Source organism: Ambystoma mexicanum, unplaced genomic scaffold (assembly GCF_040938575.1).
Source record: "Ambystoma mexicanum isolate Mex_15411 unplaced genomic scaffold, UKY_AmexF1_1 Mex_scaf70, whole genome shotgun sequence".
Classification (NCBI taxonomy): domain Eukaryota; kingdom Metazoa; phylum Chordata; class Amphibia; order Caudata; family Ambystomatidae; genus Ambystoma; species Ambystoma mexicanum.
In genome coordinates this window covers 1,008,393-1,028,659 of record NW_027182489.1, presented here as the reverse complement: position 1 = coordinate 1,028,659, position 20,267 = coordinate 1,008,393, and the positions used below count along the sequence as shown (strand labels likewise).

Below are 20,267 nucleotides of genomic sequence, written 5' to 3'. Positions count from 1 at the left end.
ATTGCTATCTAGCCATTCAGGGCTCTTCTCTCCGGCATTGTCACACCTCTAGAGTGGAATATCATGTGTTAAGTGCATTTTCAGTTATACAAAAACCTATCATTTCATTTTGTCATTTCATTATTGAAAGAAAAGTCGGAGATCAAGGGTGAAAGAAGAGAGAGAGAGAGATGGAAAGAGAGAGAGAGAGAGAGAAAGAGAGAGAGAGAGAGAAAGAGAGAAAGAGAGAGAGAGAGAGAGAGAGAAAGAGAGAGAGAGAGAGAGAGAGAGAGAGAGAGAGAGAGAGAGAGGGAGAGAGATATTCATCCATGGTATATACAGTTCATTCTTTTTCTCTTATGTACAGGTGACCTTTGTATTCGTACCTATTTTACTTATACTATTTCTCTGTTCTTTTCTGTATTCTACGTATCTGTTTCACCTCTTAGGGCACTGCTCTTTCTTGATCACTTGGTTGCCCCTCTCCTTGTGTTACGCTGTCATGTGCCTTCCTGACATCTGAAAGGTGGATCCAATATTTCAGGCCCTTCACTTTGACCGCTGATGGTGTGCAAAATATCACTTCATAAGGGCCGTGAAATCTTGGTGAATTCCACCTTCTTACAAAGCTGCGCATGTACACCAGCTCCCCTGGCATTCATTTCCTTTCTGGGCTGTCGGCAGCTGCTGTAGTGGTGCTTGTATCACTCTTTTGGGTGAAGGGCGGGGCTATTTGTTTTGCAATGCTTCTCACCGCTCGTGTGAGTTATGTTAGATACGCTTTGAATTCCGCACCCAATATTGTTGCTGCTGTTTTGTGAGCATCAGAGACCCTACCTACTGGTGATAGGGGGTGTCTGCATGCACCTCACTGTCACTATCTCGTGTGGGGAGAAGTGGTGGTCCTTGCTGGGTTGTGTACGCAATTGAAACAGAGCCAGAAGTAGGCAATAAACCCAATTTTTCTTGAGAGTTTGGCACAATTTCCACTGAACAGCAACACAGATGAACAAAGTACATTTCTAGCAGGCACTTTTCCAAGCATAGGTTGTGCTGACCATGAAAATGGGTTATGATGATGGACACATCTAGCCTGAATTTTCAGGTTAGTGCCTTTGACTACACAAGTCAAATTCACCGATGGCTCCCCACATATCCTCCTATGTAATTTATGATCACATCTAATCATGTGTATAATCTCTAGCAGGCAGCAGTCGAATACAATGTATGTTGGCTCCTTTAATAGCCAATCATCCAGCAGCAGAGCGGTTTGTGATTCGATGGTAGTGGACAAGTACTCCACAATAGGAATCCTGAAGTCCAGATCTTGAGCACATTCGTCCATCAATTGCAAAGATGCTTCAGTTATTTTGGGCTATGATTTTCTGGATTTTCCACCTGAATTGGAGAAAAAGGGAACATTGTATGTTTCTTCGATGGACATTTTTTAGACGGTGTAGATTGTGTCAACGGGTCTGCAATCAATGTCGATATATCTTCTGTGTTGTCACTTTCATCAGGGTGACATTTTGTAGTGTAGCAATGATCCATGGTTACTTTCCATTGCTCACTGGTGACTTTCAATTCATATTCCGGCCACTGGACAGATGCATCACGACTCTCAAACTTGAGTGGGCCATGCTGGGCCACAAAATGTAGTTGCTCCCAAGTGACATCGGTTTAGCAAGCAACATCATAACAGGTTTGTTATTTGATTTATTTATTTTTGTATTTATAGCAGCGCACAAAACCCGCGGCACCGAGGCGCTAGTTACAGTAAATGTGAAATGGCATTCGACAACAGTGCAAGACCATGCATAAGAATTACAACATGCAGGTGGACCTTGGAGCAAATTAACAATTTAGTGGGTCAGGGTAAAGGTAGGAGCTCAGTCTGCTAAAGCCACACCTCATGGTATGGGGCTACTTCAGGTGTGCAGATACAAGAAAAGACAGAGTTAGACAAGCCCTACCTAATGGTCCAGCTCAGGCATGGTGGAGTTGTGAAGGACCCATCAGGGTCCTTCACACTTGTTTTTTTTAAATTTGCTTTGATACAGTCAACTTCAATTTGACGACCAAAAGATCAGAAAAACAGCATTTTGACAATGTATAAACCAAGCAATTCTCTTTTCCACTTAAAGAAACATATATACGTATCTACAAATAGAACCTACTTTACGTACGTAAAAGATTAAAACATATTATAAATGACATGCCAATCAAATGAGATGATAACTGAAATTTTACAATATGTTATGTACACCTCTGGTCCATGTGTCTCTACAATTTCAACCCCTTCAAAAGTAAATTCCTTGGACATTTAATTGTTAAACAGATTTAATTTTACAATCTTTGATCTCACAATGTACTTCTTGACAAAACATTTTAAAATTATCGTCGACCTCAAATGATAAGATTAGTTGTTGTAATATCATTTGTAAATTCTTATCAAGATAAAGTCAAACACTGTGTACATGTGGCGTTTTAAAATTATTAATTTTAGATTTTACCTTATAGCCTTCCAAGATGTCACATGGAGTTGTTGTGAGATCATCCTGTAAAACATAGTGATTTACATGTTAACCAGCATTGGGTAGACAGGTAAATGTTATTAACAAAAACTGAAAAGTTTCATATAGTCAAGGATTACTTGAATTTCAGTTTAATGCCATTTTCATTGAGGGTTTGTAGAGAAGTCCCTCAGCGCTCACACCAGAAGAAATGTGCCCCACCAGGGAAAAAGGCCCGGTGCACCTCTTGCAAGGAGAACAAAGTTTAATTCCACACAAATAAAAATGTGCCAGCAAAGAACTCTGCTGCTACGGAACGGTCTGCCAAAATAAGCATGAGCAGTACCTTAAGAGAGCACACAGAACCATCAATGACATATGTTACATAGGTTACAAATGCCAAATGGCTGGTTGGTGTGCCCCTATACATAGGCTACCTGCTCCCTACGGGATGCCAGGCAGTTGATCCCAGCCTCTTCTGTTCTTCTTCTTCCACGTGGGCTCCTCCTTGCACGTCAGCTGGCACGTAAACATAATTGGCAGTCTAGGAATAAAGAAAACAATGCATTCGGTATCTCTAACCTACAGTGCACCTGGTACTGCAGACACGGGCTAGGAGGAGACTCTCAAGGTCATCGCATACTACAAACCCCAGCTGCATTGCAAGATTCATCAGCGCCCATCCAAATCTCCCCATCCTCGTTTCAGATTTGTTGTTTTGCCCCTCTCGGCACCTCGCAGCACAAATCACTTGACCTAATGTTGAGGCAGCTTGCCCTGCCTTTTGATCTTTTCTGTTCGATTGGGGGTCTTAACAGCTTTATGGTCGGTGGTGTGAGGCTGTTTGTACATTGGAATGCTGGGGCCTTGGGACAGGAATGCAAGCCCAATAACTTAAATATGGGACTGGGGAAGATCAGAGGTCTGTGCCCTCATTTTCGTCGGATAACTCTTCGTACAGAGCTCTCAGGCCGCGCGTGGCCGTTTTATGTTTTTATTTTTTTTAAAGTTACCCTACATTCTTTGCTCTCTGTGTCAGCAAGGCTGCACTTTAGACATCAGGAAAGTAGTTTAAGGCCTTTGGCCCAGTCACTCAAATGTGAGGCCCATTTAATGGTATTTCTCTGGATACAGCCTGTTGATGTGGCCGTCCCCTTCTGCCGTGTAGTTTCATATTCCACGTTCCTGGTTTTCAATCTGCATAAGGCCCACATTTCTATGGCCTCTCTGTCTTATCCAAGGAAACAGTGTTGTCCTACTTTACAATTGAAATTAACTGCCAGCCTTACATTCGGCTAGGGAAATTATGCTTTCCCAATTCAAAGACAGTGTTTCTGCATTTATAGGCCCAACTTCGCCAAACGCAGTTTTCTTTTTGACTGGGGGCTGCCTTTGAACCCCGCAGCATGGTAGCTTTTACTGGGACTCAATCATGATAAGTGTTATTAAGGGGTTAGACTTACCTGATGTGGGGCACCCAGTTTGGCCATGTACTATTACTGTGGTGTGATTTTTCAATTTGAAAGCAAATATGTTAAGTGCTATTTAGTGGCTACACTGGCCTACTTGGGTGCAGCCAGTCTGGACATGGTTCCTTACTGTGACATGGTATTTTTACTGGCAAAGCCAAAAGAAGTATTTTCTGAAATGAGAATGCTGGCATATATTGGCAGAACTAACATGGCCATGTTTTCTTATAGTATCATTAATGGTATTATGTGCAAAGGAAACACGAGTATGTTTCTATATGGCAATACTAGCATCTATTGGTGCAGCCAGCATGGAAATGCATGGACACAATAAGCGATATAAATGGTTTTTATACTTGCATATATTGTGGTGGAAAGGCATCATAAAAATGCTCCTGTGGACTTTTGATGATTTGCAAAACTGATTTCATACTGTGCGGCATTTTACCCAACGTACCTCTACTTTTCTAGGGGAACGAGCCTCCAACGAATTCCCCATGGTTGGTTCAGGCTCCTTCGCTATGTTCGGTATTTGTAGTAAAACTTCATGCCTCCCCTCTCCAATTAAAATATTCACAAGTCGCCTCTGAAAGATTGTGTGAATCCGTAAATCCTGTCAGCACTGAATACGCTTTTGATCGCATATAAATTGATCAAAATAAAACCTGCTCTCCTTCCCCAATACCTGTAGAGTTGTGTGCAGTATTTTTACCTTTGTGATGTTTCATGTGGGTCTGTATCTATTTCTTGAACAGAGTCGAAAATCAGCAAGACCGTCTTAAATCGGACCATGGAAGATAACTGCCGACAGCGGGGTAAGTATGGAAAGTCAGGGAAGGGGCGTGGTTGGATTACATAGAGATTTGAGGCATGAAAGGTGGGGAGCAGTGGATTAAGTGGGATGCTAAATCGAGGTGGCTCTCATTGGGGGCGTGGCCTAAGTATGTGTGTACATAGGCCACACCCCCTAATGAGAGCCCCCCCTCGCCAATGGGAGGAGGAGGGCTGGGGTACACTGGCATTATCACCTTATCTGGGGGCACCAAAGGTGTGACATCAGTGTGCCCCATCTCTTACACGCAGCAGACAGCCCCTTCATTCAAGGTACTGCGTGGTTAAAAAACATGAACTCCTTGAATGACAAGGCTGCCTGTTGCGTGATGACTCTGTACTCTGAAACAGGAGGAGGGCTGGAGGGCCTAGTTTCTCCTTTTGTTTCTAAGTAAATACTCATCACGCATCATGAAGCCTTGCTTAAAGGCCTTTGTGCTGCATGATGGCGCTTTACTCAGAAATAAAAGCAGAGACTGGGCCCTCCTCCTGTTTCGGAGTTCAGGGTTATCTTCGAGTACAAGGCTGCCTGAGGTGTCTGGTGCTAGTCGGGATGGGCTACGGCAGGGCACCGGCTCAGGAGCCCTTTCTGGAGACTGCTGGGGCTTGGCCCCGGCCCATTTAAAGCCCTGGTGGGGGGGTTTGTTTGGTAACCAGCCTAGCATGTATGCTCAGGGGTTTAAATGGGCTGGGGCTCGCCAGAGTGAGTCCCAGCAGTCTCCAGAAAGGGCTTCTAAGCCGGAGTCATGCCGGGCCCACCGTCGACTAGTCCCAGCCATGCTGACACCTCAGGCAGCCCAGGTAGTGGCTGCACGGTTACAAATGCTGTCTGCAGCACTTTGGATTAGAAAAAATGAAAAGGCATGTGAAGACATTAACCTCGACATCCTCGCCCTAACTGAGACGTGCTTCAAGCCAGCTCTGTCACTGCTTTTGACACTCTTCTCCTCGAGGACTATAAGATCCTCTCCAAGCCCAGGCCTAACCGTTCTGATGGTGGAGTGGCCCTTATTTTCCCTGAATAGGTCCCTGCTTCCATCATACCCTCTCAACCCAACGCCTCCTTTGAATATCTTGTCTGCAAGATTTGAGTCTCTCCTACCCTCTCGCTCACTTTCGCCACTTTCTACAGACCCTCCACCCCTTGGCCGATCTCCCTCTTCCTGTCAGAGTGGGCCAACCTTAACTCCTCTCTCCTGACCTCTACCTCTAAGCTTCTCCTCCTCTGAGATGTCAGAATTCATCTCGACTCTTGATGCGGCCTTACCCTTCACAACCTCAGTGACTCTTTCTCCCTCACCATTCTTCCCTCTGGTCCGACTCAGCCGGGCACACTCTGGATGTGCTCATATCAGCAGACCTCTCTCTCTCTCTCCACCCCTCTCAGTATTCCTCTCCCTTGGTCTGATCATTTGTTCCTCTTCTCTCATCTGGAGCTCCTTGGCTCCCCAACTAAGCCTCTCCCTGTGCTGCCAGCCAATTCTCTGCCATCCGACCAATGAAGCGAGTGTCAGTAGCGGCTTTTGCTGCCTCTTTTATTCCCCCCTTCGCCCCTGCTATTGACTCTCACTCTGACTCAGCCCTTGTTAACCTTCACCTCTCCATCTCCAACACCCTTGACATCCTGGCCCCTGCCACGAGGATCCGCATGACGCCTACCTCCAAGTGCAACAGTTGGTATGATTCTGACCTAGCCTCGCTGAAATGCAAGGGCAGAGTCGCAGAACGGAAGTGGTTAGCCTATCCCACATCTTCTGAAAAACTGGCCTGCCGCCTGCTCCGAAGGCATTACAGACTCTCCCTCTGGTCCAAGAAGCGGGCCCATATTCAAGCCTGCATCTCTGGGGCCACCAACAACACGGATGAAATTTTCAAAATTAGCAAGGAACTTGCCAATCCCTAAATACCTCCCCGCTCGAGTCCTTCGGCCCTCTAGCTCTAACTCTTTGCAAGTCAGATGTTTCTCCAAGCAGAAGGTGGGGGGTAGATCTCTTTTTTCAGCAGAAGCCTCCCTCTGGAATGGCCTCCTCACCCCTCTCAGACTTAAGCCAGATCTCCTTAAGTTGCGGAAGCTTCTCAAGACCTTCCCTTTGTCCTCCTCCTTTCCTCTCCCCCTTCATTGATAAAGCCCTCCTGCTGCTGAGACTGAACTGCCTGGTCCCTTCTGAGTCATACCTGGGCCAGGCCCCCCCTTGACCAGTTTACCTCAGCAGCCCCCCTTCCAGCACTTGCCTTTGGGCACCCTTCCCTGACTAGACTACCGAGTCTGATTCACACCCTTCTCACACTAGTCCACCCCTATCCACTCCCCCCGCGCACTTAACCTCTGGGCTCCCCCCCTGCAATCATCCCCAGCACCCACTCAGCCTTAGCACCCCCTTCCAGCACTTGCCTTCTGGCACCCTTCTCTGACTAGACTACTGAGTTTGGTACACCCCCCTCCTCGCACTAGCCCACCTTTATTCTGCCCCCCTGTGCACTTGCCTTCTGGGCCCCCCTAGCACTTACCCAGCCTTGGGGCCACCTCCCTCCTGCATCCCCATTTCCCTTACCTTCCTCCTGACCCCTTTCACTTCCTGTTTTCTGCACTTGCAGAATCCGAATGTGACAAGGTCTAGTAGGACTGTTAACTTTTGTTTATCCTTCTTGTTCCCCCCTGCCCCCTTGTCTTGTGGCTCCTAGAAACACGGTCTGCTGTATAGGGGCCCTAAAAATGCTCAATAAATAGAATAAATAAATGGAAGTACTGACATGTGCAAGACGCAAGTGTATGCACTCAAACAGGAGGAGGGCTGGACTGCCTAGCTCTCCTTTTGTTTCTGAGTAAATGATATGATAAGTCATTTATAGCGTGCCTGTACACAAGTGTTTCTAGGTGAGACAAGACAAGGAGAGGGGGACAGAAGGAGGACAAAACAACAATCTTACTAGGCCTTGTGTCATTCAGATCGCACAAGTGTAGGGAGGAGGGAGGGGAGACGTGTCGGGGAGAGAGGGAGGGAGATGTTCAGGTAACTCAATAGGTGCTGCCGGAGGGTGGCTCCTAAGTGCAGAGAGACAAGGGACTGTAGGGTGCAGATTCAGACCGATAAGTACTGTGGAAGCCCAGAGGCAGTGCCAGGGCAACTGGACATGCAGGAGCCTGGGCCCAAGTTTCAGAGGGTGGCCAGGTGACCAGTGTGCGGAGCAGTCAGGGACATCAGCAGGGCAAGGAAGAGAGAAAGCGGAAGCGGAAAAGAAGGCCTTGAGTTGCTTCCGAAACTGGATGTGGTTCTGCTCAAGTTTGAGAGAGGCAGGGAGACTGTTCCAGAGGGAGGCCCCAGCTGAGGATAGAGATCTACCCCCAGTCACTGCTTGGAGATGCGTCTGACCCTCAGAGATTTGGATGTGGATGAGCAGAGGGCTCGAGAAGTAAGGTTTTTAGGAAGGGAAAGTTGGAGGTAGTGCGGTCCCAGGCCCCATAAATCCCTGTGGACAATGCAAAGGGTCTTGAATTTGATCCTTGCAGAAACAGGGAGCCAGTGTAGAGATTTCAGAACTGGAGAGATACGATCCCTGGGCTTGAGGCCAAGGACAAGTCTTTCCAGTCCTGTGCTGGATAAGTTGTAAAGGTTGAAGAGTAGAGACAGGCAGATTTAGAAAGAGGCTGTTGCAATACTACAGCCTAGAGAGGACCAGGGCTCTGAAGACAGTGAGCTTCTGGGGGAAAGTGAGAAAGGGCAGAATACATCTGAGGAGGTGCAGCTGGTAGTGTGACTTCTTAGAGACGCCAGAGATGTGAGGAGAGAAGGAGAGGGTGGAGTGGAAGATGACGCCAAGATTCGTAGCCTCACAGGAAGGAGCAGGCAGAGGGCCCAGGGTGGGCGACCAGAGAGAGGAAAGGTGGGCACCTATGCCCCAATGAGAGGATCTGAGTCTTACTGGCATTAAGGCAGAGATCATTGGTGGCACACCATTCCTGAATTGCTGCCAGACAGTCTGGTATCAGAGAAGGAGCAGAGGTGGCTGAGGGGAGCGTGAAGAAGGGCTGGGTGGCATCCGCATAACAATGAAAGTTAGAACAGAATGTAGTGATGCGGTGGACAAGAAGTGCCAGGTAGTGGTTGAAGAGCCAGGGAGAGAGGTTAGACCCCTGGGGAACACCACAAGTAGAGAGAGAGATAGAAGAGAGGAAAAACCAAAGGTGGACCTTGGAGGGTCGGTCAGTGAGCAAGGAGGTCAACCAGACCAGGATTTGACCAGTGATACCCAGGTTGGTACTGAGGCAATTTAGGAGGATGGCGTAGTTGACTGTGCCAAAAACAGAGGATAGCTCTATGAGAATGAAGACAGAAGGAACGTTAGTGTCAAGATTAGAGAGCAAGTCTTCACGTGTGTTCAGGAGAGCAGTTTCCCTGCTTCTGGCAGCTCTGAGGCCAGACTGGTGGTCGTGGAGACAACCAACAGATTCAGTGTGAAGATTAAGCTGGGAGATGGCCAGCTTTTTCAGGAGTTTGCCCAGGAAAGGAGTGATGGAGATCGGGCGCAGTTAGCCACAGAGGAAGGATCGCCAAAGGGCTTCTTTGAAGGGGCTGCGCAAGGGAGTGCTTAAGGGGAAAGGGAAGGTTCCAATGGCAAAAGAGTGATTGTAAAAATCGGGCAAGGGTGGAGCAATGGTGTCGATGTGGTCCTTGATGGTTCTGGATGAGCAGGGGAGAACCTGCTTTGATGAGATGTTCATAGATCAGACTTGTCTGGTAACATCTTCTGGGGTGAACAGGGGAAAGGAGAAAGGAGAAGGAGAAACAGCCAAAGAGGAGCCAGGAGTGGTAGAGGAGGAGGAAGAGGAGGTAGAGGAAGAGAGGGTCGACAGGATGTCCTGAGATTTAGTGGTTAAATGAGAAACCAGGGCCATGCAGACGGCTTGGGAGGGAACAGGAGCAGTAGAGACTGCAACAGGATTGGCCAGCTCCTTGCAGATTTTAAAAAGTTCAGCTGAGTTGTTAGATGCTGCAGAGAAGTGGGCTTGGATGTAGGCTTTCTTCCTAGAGAGGACAGTACTCCTTTGGAGCAGGCAGCAGGCCAGTTTGCCACGGGGTGCACCTGATGCCTTTCACTTCCTCTCAGCCGCCCTACACTTGCGTTTAAGGGTTTGATTCATACCAAGAGTTGCACTTGGATGTGGGCTTCAAGCGGAACCTCATGAAAGGGACACGGATATCCAGAGTGTTAGTGATACATAGATGCAGGTTAGAGAGGGCTGTGTCAGGGTGTGCGTCAGCCAAAGGTGTAGGAGGAGGAGAGAAAGTAGCAGAAAAAGCATCAACTGACTAACGCTTCCTGGGCCGGATGACCGAGAAGGTGGGTGGCAGTGCTGGGGTTGGCTTGACCTAAGGGGTAGAGAGAGAGAGAGAGGTGGGAGGAAAGAAGAACATGTATGCTCCAAGAGAGAGGAGTGCTGAGAGGTTTAGAGAGGAGGAGGTCTGAAGAGCCCAGAACATCCAAGGTGTGCCCTGCAGAGTGAGTTGGGCCAGAGGGAAGAATAGAGAGAGAGAGAGAGAGGGAGAGAGAGAGTTGCAGAGGTTGCAAAAGAGCCCTAAGAGGGGCTCGTAGCATCCAGGCGAATGTTCAGGTCTCCGAGGAGTAGAAGTTGAGAGGTAGAGGCAAGGAGGGAGGAGGAGAGGTTAGCCCACTCAGAGAGGAAGAGGGCGACTGGGACAGTAGATAGTGGCCATAGTGAGCGAGAGGACAGGAGAGATACAGAGTCTGCAGACTAGGGATTCAAAGAAGGAGTCCTGTGTTGGAATGACAGAAGCAAGAATCCACTCTGCGTAAATCAGGGCAACACCCCAGCCGGGATGGTTGTTTCTGGGTTCAGAGAGGATCTTGTAGCCATCGGGAAGGGGAGTGTCAAAACTCATGCTAGAGCTGGCCATGAACCAAGTCTCTGTGAGACCGAGTACATCCAAATCAAGCTTTTCCAAGAGACGGCAGATGTCAGAGGAGTGGTTGACAGAGGAGCGAGAGTTGAGAGTATCGATGTGGAACAGGTTGCCACCTTTGAAGGACTTCCGTGGAGGGGTACAAACCAAAGGTATGCCCTGTGGAAGTGTTGGAGGGGCCCGAGAATGGGCAGAGGAGGAAAGAAGAGATGGCAGGGTAGTCAGAGAGGAAGAAGAGAGTTCCAGAGAGGTGGCGGAGGAAGGAGGCAAAAGAGTGGCCGAAGAAGCAGCGGAGGGTGTCTGATAGGTGGCAGAGGAAGGGAGCAGCAGAGGTGCCAGAGACGGGTAAGTAGGGATAGCAGGAGAAGAAAGGAAGTTAATAAGGTGCGGGAAGCGTATATCAAAAAGGAGGAGATTGGCCTGAGGGCCCTCGACCAAGGCGGTGCCATTTAAGCATAAATGAATGTGGTCTTAGAGGAGTGGAATGGGGCCAGGAGGGCTGCCCACCGGGTGCCACCATTAATGGGAGATGAGAAAAAAAGGAGAGAGAACAGCGACCATATGGGAGGTCCATAGGCATAGAGAGGGAATGACAAATAAGATGTTGGTAAGGTTCTGTCTGGAGGAAGTCCTGGTGTAGGTATCAGCGATAGGGAGGCCTAGGTGGGATCCAGGATGTCCCTTTTGAGCTTCTTACTGCCAGACCTAGTGAAAGGGATACGATAGTCGATAAAATATCAGTTAGAGAAGAGAAGAGAGAAAAGACAGAGAGCACCATAGAGGCTGCATGACGGAAAGAGGGGGGAGCCCAAGCAGCGGGGTAACGCTGGGCACAGACAGGAGGGGGGCACAACAGAGAGGGGAGTGCAGCACAGAACAAGAAACACCAGATCTACAAAATCAGGTGGAATGCAGACCCCATCAACAAACCACAATACACAACCAACGAAACCTAAAAGTAAAGAATTCAGGCAATGAAATGCCAACACTGTAGAGAACAACAGAATATCAATACAGTAGAGAAAAAAACAACTGCAGTGTCAAAGTACAGTTCAGCAACCCAACCCAACAAAGGCACAGCACACAACTAGGAACCTAGAAGTAGAGGAATGCAGGCAATGCAATGGAATGCCAACATTGTGGAGAACAACACAATGTCGAAACTGTAGAGAAAAAACAACGGCAGTGTCAGAGTACAGTGCAGAAACTCAACACAACAAAGGCACAGTACAGAAACCCAACCCAACAAAGGCACAACACACAACTAGGAACCTAGAAGTAGAGAATGCAGGCAAAGCAATGGAATGCCAACACAGTAGAGAACATCACAATGTCAATACAGTAGAGAAAAAGCAATGGCAGTGTCAAAGTACAGTACATAAACCCAACCCACCAGAGGTACAGCATACAACTAGGAACCTAGAAGTAGAGAATGCAGGCAATGCAATGGAATGCCAACACAGTACAGAACAACACAATGTCAATACAGTAGAGAAAAAACAATGGCAGTGTCAAAGTACAGTACAGAAACCCAATCCAACAAAGGTACAGTATACAACTAGGAACCTAGAAGTAGAGGAATGCAGGCGATGCAATGGAATGCCAACACAGTAGAGAACAACACAATGTCAATACAGTAGAGAAAAAAACAACAGCAGTGTCAAAGTACAGTACAGCAACCCAACCCAACAAAGGCACAGTACAGAAACCCATCCCAACAAAGGTACAGCATACAACTAGGAACCTAGAAGTAGAGGAATGCAGGCGATGCAATGGAATGCCAACACAGTAGAGAACAACACAATGTCAATAGAGTAGAGAAAAAACAATGGCAGTGTCAAAGTACAGTACATAAACCCAACCCACCAAAGGTACAGCATACAACTAGGAACCTAGAAGTAGAGAATGCAGGCAATGCAATGGAATGCCAACACAGTACAGAACAACACAATGTCAATACAGTAGAGAAAAAACGATGGCAGTGTCAAAGTACAGTACGGAAACCCAATCCAACAAAGGTACAGTATACAACTAGGAACCTAGAAGTAGAGGAATGTAGGCGATGCAATGGAATGCCACACAGTAGAGAACAACACAATGTCAATACAGTAGAGAAAAAAACAACGGCAGTGTCAAAGTACAGTACAGCAACCCAACCGAACAAAGGCACAGTACAGAAACCCATCCCAACAAAGGTACAGCATACAACTAGGAACCTAGAAGTAGAGGAATGCAGGCGATGCAATGGAATGCCAACACTGTAGAGAACAACACAATGTCGAAACTGTAGAGAAAAAACAACGGCAGTGTCAGAGTACAGTGCAGAAACTCAATACAACAAAGGCACAGCACAGAAGCCCAACCCAACAGTACAGGAACCTAGAAGTAGAGAATTGCAGGCAATGCAAAGGTAAAGTAGAGAAAACAGAACAATGGAAAGACCAGAGACACACAGCACAAGTGGGTGACAATACAATAGGTCGGAGAACGAAGGGGTGAAAGATGCGAGCGGATGGTGGGGAAAAGGCTGCCTTTGCTTCATGCTGGTGATGACTATTTACTCAGAAACTAAAGGAGACATCAGCAGCAGAGAGACCTTTTCCTGAAAGAGCCCTTGGTTTTTAAGCACGTGGTGCCTTGAATGAAAGGGCTGCCTGCTGCGTGTGAGCGGGCAGGGGCATACTGGTGTCACACCTTTGGTGCGCCCAGCCACTACTTTTGTTTAAAAGGAGGGGCTGGGCTTGTGAAATGTAATAATGGCAGTGCGCCACAGCTATAATTCTTTTACCAGTCCACCCCACGCCCACTAGGCGCGGGGGGGCGACTATCAATAGGTGGCTTAGCTTATAGGCCCACCCCCTTACGAGAGCTCCCCTTGATTTCTAATCCCACTTGAAGCACTGTGTGTGGTGTGTGGGCGTCTTCAAGGCGCTGGAAGGAGGGGATATTCTATTCATCCGGTGCCTTCCAGCCGGCTACCATTAGTACATGTTTGAGTTTCTTCGGTGTTCTGCTACTTTACAGAGGAGCTTGAAATGTAAAAAGCGTAGATAGAATGGCACGTGCTGTGATCGGCAACGTCACTTACGAGAGAGTGCTTAGCACACGCTCCGGTGTGATTGGCTGAGCTGGAGACTGGGCCCTATATGCATTGCTAATTGCCTCACTGTTTTCTCCACAGTGACACCGGAGGGTGACCTGCGCCTGGTCCTCGTGGGGAAAACTGGAGTCGGGAAAAGTGCCTACTGGAACAGCATCCTGGGCAGGAGGGCCTTTGTATCTATAGCAAGTGCCTACTTAGTGACAGGAGTGTGTGCGGCAGGGAGCGCCTCCCGGGGTGGCAGACGGGTCACGGTGGTGGATACCCCCGGTGTATTAGACACACAAGCCTCTGCTCAGGAGACCCTCTGAGAAGTACGGAAGGGTGTGGGGATGTGCGCCCCCGGCCCCCACGCCATCCTCCTGGTGCTGCAGTTGGGAAGATTCACAGAGGACGAGGCGGAGGCCGTGCAGATCATCCGGGGTGCATAGGCTGAGTAGTGTGGGTACACCTTGCTGCTCTTACCATATCCCTACCTAAGTAATAAATTACAGACAACTTATGTGTATGGAAAAATTGTAGGCCGTAGACATTTTATTTTCTTACAGAAAATCCAACATAACAAAAAACATTACATAGCCATATGCTTTTGGGCACATTGTGTCCAGATCCGAAGCAGCTCAAGGCTCCTTCTGAGTCCTTGTTATCCCTGAGCCTTCGTTCCTGGGCACATGCTGCCACACCTGAGTGGGTGTTCCTTACGCCCGCTCAGGTCCCCCCCAAAAGCCCCCTACCTACAGCCTCTTGCCTGAAGTGCCCTAAAAATGTTGTCAGAAAAAAACCCCATCCCAACCTTTGATAGGTGCGCCCCATCCTGGTGAAACATGTCCGGGTTGTTCCGGTGTAAGCCATGTCTTATGAAATGCAGCCCCGTGCTCTTGCAGTACTTCTCTACTGATTTATTTAGCTTCTTTCTCGCTGTCTCGATCGCGTGTCTCTTTTGTGCCCTGTGCCAGATCCTTCTGGGTATTATTTCTGACATAAAAATCTCTGTCTTCCACCAGCTGCGGGCTATGCTATGCAGTGACTCACAGATATTTCTTTGCAATTTGCCCCTGTACGTGCTCACCAGATAGTTCCCCCCTAAATGTATAACCAGGTACTCGGGGGGGTTCCCTGAAACCTATTAGGACCGATAGCCTTTCGTGGATGTCCTCCCAGTGCATCCTCGGGAGTCCCCACCATGACGTAATTGTGTTCCTGAAATGTAATCCTTGCTTCACCTCTTCCAGCCACCTGCCTGCCCGGGTCACAAAAGAGTGCCCCACTATCCAGGCTGATTTGTAGGGTCCGACCTCTGTGGAAACGGGGGAGATAAGTGTCATATCAGTTCCTCCCTTATGTATCTCTTAAAACATTGTGACTTCCATCCCCCAATTCGTCTCACCCCCTTTGCTCCCAGGCCCCCCGCCCACGCAGAGGTTGCTGCCCCTATCCTGAAAGAGTGTGTCCCAAACTCGGCTGGATCCCATCCCGCCATCGCCACCGCTTGTTTCAATACCGCCTGAAACTGGTACCTACTAAGCGCGCTGCCATCCCTATGGATCAATAACTGCCCGTCGACTTCTGGTCGCAGATCTAAAAATTCCCTGGTGATGCATCTGGGACAGTGGTCCTTCTCTTTGATGCAATTGAGATCTATCGCTCTCCCCCTCCCCCCTTGGTCTGTCTTAGATTTCCTTAGCATTATCGACATCCCCTTGATACCCATACTAATGTCTTTCCTTGCCAGGCCGTCTCCTGCCACCGTATTCCTGGCCACCAGTTCCCCTATTCTAAAAGCCCCATAATAAGCTAGCGCAAATGCTGCCCTGAACAGCGCGGTTTCGTACGTGCTGCTGCATGTGTCTTGTAGCAGTTTCAGTAAAATGATCAAATTCCCAAAATTGACCGGCCTTCTGCTATCAGGTTTCTTCCCTTCTAACTTCGCCCATCCCCTCATAGCATATTTTATTTTATCGCTGTCAGTCGGGTCCAGTATGCCCGCCACTTTTGTGGTATATGCCACCGCCGCCAGGTGCGCTGCTGCCCAGCTTTTCTTTTTACCTTTGGCAAATGCCCCTTCAAGAAATTCACAGATTTTTTCCGTTGATATTTTTTCCACCTCTTTTACACCTGTTTCCAACAACACATCTTTTACACTCTTTGCGTACCGCTTACCCGTCTTGTATGTCAGGGCATTCCTGGTCAGCTTGTCGTTGACCCTTTCCTTTTTCCGCTCTTCTCCCACCTCTTTTGAGTCGACCTTGAGGCCAACCGTGCTTTCCTTTCTAGTGCCTCCAATGGGACCCATGCCTTCCGCGGCGTGGGCGTTTTTTCCTTGTCGGCGTCCGGTCTCTGCTCACTGAATCTCTCCCACTGAAAACGAGAGATTGCATCAGCCACCACATTCTCCTCCCCTGCGATATGCCTCGCCTTTATGCATGTATTTAATTTTAGGCTTTCCAGTGTGATTGCCCTCGTCAATTCCAATACCATACTGCATGACGCACTTCCCTTGTTTAACACATGTTCTACTGCCATGTTATCCGAGCATACCCCCAACTCCTTGTTTCCTAGCTCTTCCCCCATGCGCATAACGCGACCCATATCGGGAAGAGCTCTAGTAGCGTTATGTTCTTTGTCCATTCCGCCACCTGCCATGATTCCGGCCACTCATCTGCACACCATTTTCTCCCCAGTATTGCTCCAAAACCAAAGCCACCGGCTGCGTCAGTGAACAACACTCTTTTGCCTTCCTCGTTCACTGGCGAGCGCCATATCACTGTTCCCCTGAAATATTCCAAAAAATCCGCCCATACTTCTAGGTCTCTCCTGACTCCCCCTCCTAACCTGACCCTGTGGTGCCCCTTGGTAGCCCCTCTTGTCTTCAGCTCTATCCTTCTCTGGAACACTTTTCCCTGCGGTATGACTCTTCCTGCAAAGTTCAGTTTCCCTGCCAGCGCTTGCAATTCCCTCACGGTTGCCTTGGTTCTTCCTCGTAGCTCCTGTATTGTCTTGAGCAGCTCCGTCACTTTGTCCTCTGGGGTCCGACACCTCCCCTTGTTCGAGTCGATCTCTATACCTAGAAATTGGATCACCTGTGTTGGTCCCGTCATTTTCTCATCTGCCAGTGGAATGCCCCACTCACTCGTTATTTCTGCAAATTTGTCCAGTGTTGCCTTGCACATGTCTGCCCCTTTGGGGCCGACAAATAAAAAGTCATCTAGGTAATGCACCATCATGGACTCCCTCATCCCCTGTGTTACTGCCCATTGTAAAAATGAACTCACCCTCTCGAAATATGCGCATGAGATGGCACACCCCATTGGGAGACATTTGTCAATGAAGTATTCCCCCTCCCAATGCATACATAGCCATTTTTGTGATCTGATGTTGACTGGCAACAGGCGAAATGCCGATTTGATGTCTGCTTTCGCCATCCATGCCCCTTCCCCTGCTTCTCTGACCAATTCCACTGCCTCTTCGAAATCTGAATATGTTACTGTTGCTTCGTTCTGAGCGATGCCGTCGTTCACCGAGGCCCCCGGAGGGTAGGACAGGTGGTGTATCAACCTGTATTCCCCCTCTTCTTTTTTCGGCACCAGCCCTAGCGGAGAGCACAAGAATTCTTCGAAGGGTAGGGCCATGAATGGGCCCTCCACCCTCCCCAGTTCTACCTCCTTCCTGATCTTCTTGGTCACTATCTCCTTGTTTTCGATTGCTGATTTCAGATTCCTAGGAATGTCTTGCGCTCCTTGCCCGGTGAACAGGATGTTAAAACCCTCCTTAAAGCCTTGCCTAATCTGCTCTGCCGCTTCTTGATCGGGGTATTCTCGGAGCCACCTTTCCATTTTCTCGATCTTTACCGGCGTAGCCCCTTTCCCGCCCCAGTTCTTATTTCCGTGTCTCGTCTCTTCTGCCGCTCGGAGCTGCGGCCCTTGTGCACTTGGAGCTGCTGTGGTCGCCTTTGCATCTCTCGCACTTGTGGCTGAATTTGCACTTCCAACCCCAGCTGCATGGTACCCCTTTTTCAAAGCTCCTGCATTGCCCTGGTTCTGCTCGAGCCGTTCCCGGGCTCCCACTGCCCCCACCTTGTGTTGTCGGGGGCAGGCTGCTCTGTTCCCTATTTCTGTCATAGCTGGAGTCGTACTTTCTGCTACTAGATCTATAATCTGTCTTGTAATCGCTCTGCCAGTACTGCCTTCTCTGCTGTCCTCCTGTGTTCCGCTCCTTGGAATCCCATGTTTCTTTCAGCACATTAAAAATGTAGAGGTTAAAGTTTTCTTCGTCCCAGCCCATATCCGGAAAGCAGTCCATCTCCTTTCTGAACTCATGGTCGTACTCCAGCCATGCGTCCCCCCCAAAAGCTGCGTGGACCTTCAGCACCCTCTGTTGATAAGCAACTAACGCTACCACGTCTTCCGGAAATTTCTGTAATATGATTGTCGACATTATGGTGAAGGCCGACATCCAATTATCGAAGTTCCTAACTACTGGCCCCTTTTTGAGTAAACTCTTTTCATCCTCTTTCATGTCTTCGACTGCTACATTCATCCCCCTTTTTTGGCAATCTAATAATGTAAATATATCGATCAACTCTTTTCTCCATATCTTTTCCTTTACTTTGTCATTTATGTACCAGGCCATCGCTTTCATTGACCTGCCCTGTGCGTCTTTACCCATGGTTGGCCTGCCATATTTCGTCATGAGTGGTGCCTCATTCTCTACCGCTGCCGCCGTTGTTGTTGCCCCTGCCCCTATGTTTGGACCTACCGTCGCACCTTGCAGCGTCGCTACCATTGTCGCTCCTTGGGGCACTGGGACTACTGGTGTCCCTTGCGGCGTCGGGACCGGAATTTCCTTGGGCTCATCTGGTGCCCCCTGTGTATCTCTGCCCTCCCTTGCCCCACTCCGCTTTTACTTGCTCACCACTCCTCTCCACTCTACCCAAGCTTTTAGGTGATCCCCTTCTTCATCCTCACTGCTGGATTCTTCTGAAGAATTTCCCCACCATTCTTCCTTGCTTTTCTTCCCCCGTCTGCTCTTCTTGTCGTTGGTTCTGGGCGACTTACCCGAAACCGTGACGCAATTTTTTAACATCTTTACTATTTTATTCCCAACATTATTATTCACAGTACCTTTCTTTTTATCTTTCCTCTTTCTCTTTGTCGTCGTCTCCGTCTGTTCCTCTGTTCTTTCTGATTCTGCTCTCCCCCTCTTCTGTCCTTGTGGCACCTCGTCCTCGCCTTCGCTGCTGCTGTTTTCGATGAACAGTAGGGGGGATGTTGCCTTCGCTCTTTCTTCTTTCTGCATTACTTCCAGCACCCATTGGGCTCCATACTTCTTCTCCGCCTTTCTTGCCCATTCTGAGAATATACGGGTTCTCTTCGCTCTTCCATCCGCCATCCTTCTTGTCTGAATTCTGTCGGTCACGCTTCCGTTTAGCAACCGCAACGACTGTCCCTCTCGCTCGCTCCGGTGTCATTTCGGTTGCCGCGGTAGTATCAAGCATCTAGCGCTGTATAAAATGCGTGAACCCGCAAGAGCTCCGTTTATTGAAGGGTTGAAAGCGCGTGAGCCCGCAAGAGCAAACGTTTTTCCTTTCCCTTCTCCAGGTACCAAGAGCCTACCCGAGAGAGGTGAGCTCTTACCTGGTTTGTGCCGCCTCTCCTTTTCCCAGGCTTACTTATACCCCCCCGGCTTTTTGTTTCTTCCTGGGGGTGGCCGGGTTACCCCCTGACCTCTTGTTGTTATATTTCGCACCTTCCCAGGTGCCGTTTCCTGCCCTTCCTGGGCCTTTGTTTCTTGTGGCGCCATTCGGACGCCCCTCCCTACGCTTTTGAGCCATTTTCCCCCCACCCCGCGCCTAAACTCCCAGACCCTCTATCGTCCCGCATTTCATGCGGCCCGGGGCCTGGGTCATGTGCTCTGTCCTCCCACCTCCAAACGGTAATATTGTAGTGAGTGCACTCTGCTGATTTGCTGATCCCAGGGGGTAACGGGCAGCCTTGTGATATTGGTGAACTCGGAAAAACATTACATTAACAGCAGAACAGTCGGGTTTTACTGTTTTCTACAGCCAAGGAGCAGCATAGCCAGAGCGAAGTGAGGTAAAGTGGCAGTTGGCAGCCAAATATACTGTTGGACACTGCTGCGTGCTGCAGGCTCCTAGCTCTGCTTTTTCCTCTTTGAGACATCGGCCCTCATTACACGGTACGTGGTAAGAAACGGCATTTACTGGCATGGCGCTATTAACGTGTCCGCCCTTGCAAGAGGCTGGTAAATGCGTACCATTACGAGTACGTGGACACGAGTATAGCGCCATGCCGGTAATGACCCTACTGTCATGCCGCTAAAGACCCCAAAAAGTCCCTTAGCGGTACCGACGAAAGCGCTGATAGCACTTCCGACCTCCTGTAACATGCTAATAGCGGTGACCGTTAAATAGTGGAACCGGAAATAGTGCCATCGC

At 48.8% G+C, this 20,267-nt stretch overlaps 1 protein-coding gene across 3 annotated transcripts in view; it reads left to right on the top strand.

Annotated features, from left to right (window-relative positions):
- Positions 1-20,267, top strand: part of LOC138562831 (E3 ubiquitin-protein ligase TRIM39-like) — a 232,784-nt gene that overhangs the window by 193,765 nt on the left and 18,752 nt on the right. Inside the window, exons 6-7 of one of the 3 annotated variants that reach the window (XM_069642801.1) lie at positions 4,717-4,776; positions 13,895-14,254. The exons of 1 other annotated variant lie outside the window; for it this stretch is intronic. In XM_069642801.1, the coding sequence (XP_069498902.1) occupies positions 4,717-4,776; positions 13,895-14,124 (290 nt within the window). In that variant the 3' untranslated portion in view covers positions 14,125-14,254. The remainder of the gene's footprint in view (positions 1-4,716; positions 4,777-13,894; positions 14,255-20,267) is intronic. One more of the 3 variants, XM_069642802.1, reaches the window with a different exon arrangement.